The following is an 8,127-nucleotide window of genomic DNA, read 5'->3' as shown; positions in this document are numbered from 1 at the left end:
ACACACACACACACACACACACACACACACACACACACACACACACACACAGGGTAACATTCACAATAACTGACAATACTAGAATACACGAGACAGGAACTTATAGGGCAGATAACGAGGGGCAGACAGGTGAGCACACTGAGGATAATTAACTCATGATTGAACGGGCTAAACCAACAAAAGGGGAAGAAACCACAACAAACAGTCCACAGGGGTGTTACAATTATCTGAAACAAAATATAAAAATATATAAAAAATAAAAGAAATCTTTTAGGTAAACTTTCATTAAATATTTTCAGTTAGCTGCCAGGTAATTTTCACTTCTACTTTTCATTTAGTTTAAGTTGAAATACTAAAATTGCTTAAACTAAAATTGAAAATAACAAAACAAAATACAATAAATACTAAAAAGACATATTAAAAAACAGCAATAGCAATAATAACAACAAACAGAATTATTAAAACTTTCCAATAATAATAATAATAATAATAATAGCTATATAAGAATATTAATAGATATTATTCAATTATATTATTTTGGGGATTTTGGGATTAAAGAAAAAAACATAACAATGATAAAGTTAAAAATAACAAAAGTGTACCTAAAATAAAAATACAAATTGAAAATAAAACGGAAATATCAACTAAATTAAAAAAATGACATTAACCTTGATTACATTATAAATAAAAGTAGGAAATGAGCTCTCTGGATAATAAAAAAAAATTAGTTGTTAAAAAAAATGGAATGATTTAACCATCTTCATGAGTTGATGCATTTACTGTTGAAACAGGAAGTGTGGGTGGGACATTTTGAAGGAAATGTATTCATTTATTTCAAAATCAATAAATTTTTATCTTTGCAAACAATTGCAAAGCTCCGCACATGACATGTGAGGGAAAAAATACAAGACAGTGGCCATGAATTAAAAATTAGTTCCCTCATTTTAGTCAAATCATTACTACGAACGAATTAATTAAACATGACCATGAATTAATACATGTGAGAACAAATTCTTAATTGTGGCCACAATATTTTTTTGCATGTCATGTGCTTCGCCTTCGCTCCATAAACAATTGATGGTTGGGTAAAGGATTAGTGCAATGAAAGACATACTAAAGGACAATATTTTTTTTTCATTATTATTATTATAATTTTAGCCATCAGAAACAGAACTGTACAAGGAGAAAGTAAAGTGTGGGTATGGATAGGGGAAGGACACGGGTTGGATTCAGACTTGGTCCTTGTGATCCAACAGCTCATAATTTGTGAGCAACAGCATTACCTTCTGCACCACGTCTGTGATTTTAATGCTGTAACAGTGAACAGCTTTTCTTTTTCCCAACATCCTGCAACTTCACACGCCGCCTCGCTCCAGCTATCAAAAAGGGGATAATCAAAAAGCAAATATTGATGTCTGCAAGGAATGCATTCCTGTTTCCACAATCAGCTTTGCAAATAAACGTCTCTGGGTCAGTTACAGGGATCCATTAAGGAAAGTAAATACATGGATGAAACTGTGTTTTTGTGGCTGCATAGTTCAGATTAAACCTACTTTCAGTTACAGTACATCTGGTTCAGGCAAAGTTTGAGACAAACAGCTTCTGTATGTAGAGGGGATGTAGAGATCCATTCAGATTCAGATTTGACTTGAGGCACGGAAACCCACAGTAGAGTTTTCCAGAGGCGCTGGAGTATGCTGGCATTCAAGGCCACAGCCGAGCCTGTGCCAAGTAAAAGTCAAGAACTCTCAACTGAATTCATACCACAGAAAGTACAATTCCCAGACTCTTAAGAAAATTATTATTAATAATGCTAGTAGGCTATTATTACCATAGTATTGGAATTAAAGTGATAGCAGTGGAATTTATAATAAATACAATTAGTTACAATTAGTTAAATTAGTGGTTTTTAACTCCAGGGGCCTCATTTCTCAACAGTGCGTACGCACAGATGTGTGCGTAATGAGGGCGTAAGAACCGTTTCACGCAAAGTGTGGGATCTACCAACTTGTACTTATACGTAGAAATGTGTGTAAATATAAGCACACCTCTGAGCATGCTTACGCAGAGAATCTAGTGGTAGAATAGCGACACTACACATAAAAAGCATTTAAGAGTGTCACAGTATGCATTAAGCAATCCACATATGTCCTGTGTTTCCTTTAATTATAAAACACTCAATTTATCATTTGTCTGGTTTCAAACAGACAATTTGCGTAATTGGTGTCAAACCCTATAAAATACAGCTGTGACAAATGTTTGTCTCAGTGCAATGGCTTATCTTGCGTTATTGGAAGACTTGGTAAACAATGCGCTCCGCATAGAACGCGTTTTCTGAGAGTGAGAGCACAGAATGGCTTCTCAGTCGGTACCGCTTTCTTTGCCATGATTTCGGTGAGGACACATACATTCACGTGATTTATAAAGGGAGGTGTTGTCACCATATATGGTTCACTGGAGACATTTCCGAATGCAAATGTCCGTGAACGTGAACGAGCATGTTACTTACGCACATGTGGGATTTATCAACAATGATTGCTTACTCATGTGCGCAAGAACTGCTTGCGCACGTTTGATAAATACGGATTTTCTTGTAGGCCTACTTAGGCACATTCTAAATTTCATTCGTAGGACAAAATATAGAACCTTTTCTACGCACTGTTGATAAATGAGGGCCCTGGAATATTGCCTGAACCTAAGTACCGGTACATCTTTATATGTAATCTGCAGAATGTACTGACAAGCATTTATAGTAACTAATATGTAACTTCTGTTGAAGTTATATATTAACTTATATGTAATGTATTAAAGTATGTGTAATTACACATTTGTAATGATGGCATTACATTTTAATACATACATTTATTTCACTAATATGATTGTAAAGATAGTGCAGACTCATGGAGGTAAGTGAACCACAGCAGTTTATTGAATACACTGAAAAAAACAGATGAGTAATGCAGATTCAGTTAAAATTCAATGAAGAAGACAAACTTCTAACTCGAATACTTGTAAGTGCAGACGATGACTGGAGAGGATAACAGGAGTAGTGGAGGCCATAGAGGGAACACAGGTAAGTATTAGACAGGGATATTTACAAAGAAGAAGATGCTGGAGATTGTTGGAGAGTCATAGGAGAAGACGCTGGAGATCCTTAGAGATTTGTATGAAAAGAGACTAGAGATAACAGGAGATCACTGGAGAATCGAATGAGAAGACTAGGATTCGGGCAAATGAGCCTGCATTCCAAATGAGGCCAGACACTGAATGAAAGGTGAGTGTGATCTTTATAGTGGAGTGAACTGGTGCACTGATGAGTGACAGCTATTTGCAGTGGAGCCTGGCATGCACATGACAATGAATCAAAAATGGATGAACATGAGCTTGCAGGAGCGAGGCTTAGCAGACTAATTGATTGGAGAAATCCTCCATTTGTCAGAAAGAAGTCAGTTGTTTTCATATTTTTATTAAAAATTATGATGTCAGAGAGAAAGAGAGAGAGAGAGAGAGAAATGAAACATATACATGATGAGTGAACTGTTCACAAGATGACATGCATTGTCTATGACATGCATTTAGAAAACAAATAGGGTGAATTTTCTTTTCATACTGACTTTAAATTAGGCTTTAAAAGATTGAAATAGACCACACAAGTCCCTCAAACTTCTTTTGGGCCATTGAAAGTCTTGGTCACCATCCACTTACATTATATGTAAAAGAGCAGCTTGGATATTCTGTCAAATAACTTGGAAAAAATAACAAATGAGGGGGAGTAAATGATGACAAAATGTTTATTGTTGGATAAACTATTCCTTTAATTCTATTATTATAATTATGTCAGTCCTCTTGGGCAAAACTCTAAGGCATTGCAGCATGCCTCTTATTCTCCAAGCCTCAAAGGGTATCTTTAATCCCTGCCTAGCAAGCAAGCAATTCTTCACTCTGAATGGCATATGACCCTCTGGGTGACTTAATCCTATTTTTGTCAATGTATGCTCACATATGGTGGCTTGTCACACAATACCAGAGGGCCATGTCTTACTCTCAGTGGTCAGGCGGTGAGAGAGAGTGTGTTTGTATGTCTGGTAATGTGTTGTCAAAGAGAGGATTAAAACACTGTGGCCGCCTGCCAAGTAAAGATCCTGTTTCCCTTGTGCCTTTATATGCAACAACGGCGGAAAGCTTTGGTCAAGCTCTTGTGACTTCTGTTCTGTGTAGCTGTCTGCTTTGTTGTCATTGTTCACAACATTTGTGTGAGATCTACAATTGCAATAAAATTACAGCATTTTGAAAGCGTCTCGAATACGTATGTAACCCTCATTCCCTAAAGGAGGGAACAGAGACATTACATCGACACTGACATTATGGGGTCTCTCTTGGGAGCCCAATAATCTCTGAGAAGTATGAAAAATGGCCAATGAGAATTGGCAAGTTGAATTTGCATGGCAAGCCATTCCCCTAACATACAGGTACATAAGATGGCGGCATGCATCCAATCATTCAGATTTGTGCTTGAGGAGCCAAGAATGGGTCCCAGCCAGTCAAGCGGTAGTTCAAGGTTGTGGCATGAGGGACATAATGTCTCTGTTCCCTCCTCTAGGGAATGAGGGTTACATACATTCCCTTTCAGTCAGTCACGTTCAATGTTACGTCAACACTGACATTATTGGGTCCTTATGGAAAGCGCCATAGGTTGGAGAACAGACAGAGGAACTGTCCAAGGAAAGACACGGGTTCCCGAGAAAGGGGAAACCAACCGTGGAAAAATGAATTACCCAAGCTAAAGCTCCAAGCGCTTCCACGTAAACGCGTGACACAGCAATGCAAGGGCTGGGCCTGCCTCCTCCAAGGGAAGTGCTTGCAAGTTTACCATCTGATCCTGAAAAGGAGTGGTGGGAATTTTGGGCACATATCCCGATCGGGGTCTCAGGATTACGAGAGAATCAGCTAGCCCGAACTCAAGACACGTTTTGTCGACCGAAAATGCCTGCAGGTCCCCCACCCTCTTGATGGAAGTGAGCACAGTCAGGAGTGCTGTCTTAAGGTACAGGATATTAAGCTCAACTGACTCAAGGGGCACAAAGGGAGCTCTCTGTAGTCCAGCAAGGATCACAGAGAGATCCCAAGAGGTGATGTGGTGATGAGGGACAGCCTCCGCTCCAACTTCTCTTGCAGGAGGAAATCACGACACCAATAAAACGTTGTTTCAGAAATTGTTTGAGTGGGACCACTGTCTTCCCCCCGAATTAATTCAGGCAGGCCAGCACTGACTGGGCACGATTGTTCATAAGTCGTGCCATCATATTGACCGAGTCCAACGGCTCGAAGGGGAGGACCTTGTACTTATGCGCTCAACCCTTGAAAGCAAACCGAACAAATGGTCTGTGTCGAAGCAAAATCGAGACATGAAAGTATGCGTCCATCAGGTCGGTTGCTGCAAACCAATCATGGGGCTGAATGCATGAAAGAATGCGTTTCTGCATCAGCATCTTGAATTGGAGCTTGTGCAAGGCCCTATTCAAGATGCGCAGATCGAAGCGGTGGGTTATGACTGAATCTGAGTCATAGCCCACCGTTTTTCTTGGATATGGGCTGTAAATCCCAGACTTCATCTCGACTGGAGAACCAGGCTCCATTGCATCCTTCACCAAGAGGATGAAGGGCGATGCTTCCTGGAGTAGAGGCAGAGAGTGTAGTGCAAATCCTACCTGGTTCTCCAATTAGCGTCCTACAATTGTGACCTCTTGGCACATTGTAAAAGAGAGCACCTGGTGGGCTGGTGGAAAGGAAGCGAACTCGGAGGCTTGTTGGAAACAGAATCACGGCAAGGCAATATGACAATATTGACAGTTTTGCCAATGAGGCCAGCCTGGGAGATGGGGGCATCAAGAAAATTAACTTTGTCGGCATCCCACATCTCAGCCAGGTTCACCCAGAGATGGCGTTCCTGGACTACCATTGTAGACATCACCTGACCAAGGGCCCACGCAATGACCTTTGTTGCTCTGAGAGCAAAGTCATCGCTGTACGTAGTTCCTGCATCACCCCCAAGTCACCAAGTCAACTGCACCCCTTGCACAGTTTTTTAGTGCCTTGGCCTGATGTACCTGCAGGATGACCATGGCATGCAGGGTAGAGGCGGCCTGGCCCGCAGCACTGTAAACCTTGATAGCTAGAGCTGAGCTTTACAGCTTACAGGCTTTGGATGGGAGATGCGGACGATTCCTCGAAGTGGTGGCGCTTTGCGGGCAAAGATGCACCTATGCAGCTGGGTTGTTGTCGAGTTTTGCTATGCAGTTTCTATGGTATTCTGAGGGATGCATGTAAGGATATAAGGATGTTCGGAGTAGTTACTAGGGTGACCATATGTCCTCTTCTTCCCGGACACGTCCTGGCCAGGATTTCTACATTGCCTAAAATATCCAGGTTTTGGCTTTGTTTTCCTGTTTTCATACTTGCTGAAGATGATGATCAAAAAAGAGTTTGACCAATAACATGCAGGAATTGTACATAATTGACCAATCGTTCAATCGTCGCACGTGAGAAGGTGGGATCTACAGAGAACGGTCAAAGCAATGCAAATACATATAGATAGTGTGTTCAAATTGAAGCAGCGCTGCGCAGACCAACTGGTGTATTGCATCAAAGTACCACGGGAGCAATTTGAAAGCATAATCCTGGCCAGGACGTGTCCGGGAAAAAGAGGACATATGGTCACCTTAGTAGTTACTAGAGTGTTACTGGTGTTTGATAGGGCAGTTGATTAAATTATTAAAGTAAAAAAAGCCCACCCAGGTCTCAATGATGTTTTACTCTTTGATATGCCATTAATCTTAAGTCTAATTACTACAACTGAAAGCAATACTCTCCTCAACAAGCTGCGCAATTTGAAGAATTATTCAAGTTTAGGGTACAAACAGCACAGGACAACTAGCCAGTGAAGTTTAACTCTTTCCCTGTCATTGAGAATTTTCTGGCTTTATGTGTTTTTACTGTCACACAATAGGGGGCACTATTACACATCTTCTGAAAGAGTACTGAATCTCTGGATCAAACACAGGTGAAGAAGAAGCAGAAACAAGCAGCAGTCAACATGTTCTCACTCCCAACTCGTCACATATTGATGCTTGGTCAGGACCCCTTGGCGTCACTTTTTGACGCACAGGGTACCCCTTTAGCGTCATTTTTCGATGTGCAGGGTCCTCCATTGCTTTAAATAAGAAACCCTTGGCTTCAATATGCCTACGCGAAAGGCACTGGGAATTTTATCGTCATGATTAAATTATATTATTTGATTATATGGTGTGATTTTCAATGTAAACAGTTACAACAGTTTTATTACACTATTTACACATTTATGAGCACGTAACCCACCATTTGTCTACCTACCATTTGTCAATAAAACACAGGATATAACAGGCAGATACAACTACAGTTATAATTTATTCAAAAAGTATTAATATTCCAAGTCTTCTGAGGCAAAGTGATTGATTTGTGAGCGGAACAGACACGATTGCCATCTCCGTCCGCTGTAAAGCTCATCCTGTGTGCTGCAGTCTGTACGCAAATTCAAAAAATGCCGCCAGAAGAAGCCATACGTCCGCGTTGGTTGTGAAATGCTATTGGCTCGTGTGTCTCGTGACCGATTGCGTCATGCTACGGGACGGGAGTATCTATTTGAATGAGATGTGAGCGCGTTAACGGAGCTGGATCATTTTCATAAAACTATTTCTATTTTTTACAAATGCATGCAAACCATTAAATTAAGACAAACAACTGAAAACAATGGAGGACACTGCACGCCGAAAAATTACGCTAAAGGGGTACCTTGAGCGTCAAAAAGTGACGCCAAGGGGTCCTGACCAAGTGTCAATATGTGACGAGTTGGGAGTGAGAACGTGTTGCAAAAGCATATGTAAGCAGATGCATATATATGTAAAATAAAGTGATCATCAAACATTAAACAGCATATAAATCAAAATTGCTTAACATTACCAAGTGAAATGGTATAGGACTGTGCAAGCTTCAGGGGTGTTGATGGAAATCATCTATTCCATCTGTGATTTGATCATCATTTTGAATCCAATCCAGACATAATTATTGACAAAAATTTGATTTTCTTAGCTT

General features: G+C 40.3%; 1 protein-coding gene across 1 annotated transcript in view; it reads left to right on the top strand.

Annotated features, from left to right (window-relative positions):
* The window catches only part of LOC107728202 (Meckel syndrome type 1 protein homolog), a 22,090-nt gene extending 15,972 nt beyond the window's left edge, over nt 1-6,118 (top strand). The window contains exon 19 of the mRNA XM_016538299.1: nt 5,762-6,118. Within this exon, the coding sequence (XP_016393785.1) occupies nt 5,762-6,118 (357 nt within the window). The remainder of the gene's footprint in view (nt 1-5,761) is intronic.
* Nucleotides 6,119-8,127: the final 2,009 nt, after the last annotated feature.

Source organism: Sinocyclocheilus rhinocerous, unplaced genomic scaffold (genome assembly GCF_001515625.1).
Source record: "Sinocyclocheilus rhinocerous isolate Xijiao unplaced genomic scaffold, SAMN03320098_v1.1 scaffold847, whole genome shotgun sequence".
In the NCBI taxonomy this organism is placed as follows: domain Eukaryota; kingdom Metazoa; phylum Chordata; class Actinopteri; order Cypriniformes; family Cyprinidae; genus Sinocyclocheilus; species Sinocyclocheilus rhinocerous.
Note: the sequence above shows the minus strand (reverse complement) of the source record. Positions and strands in the feature narration are given on the sequence as shown.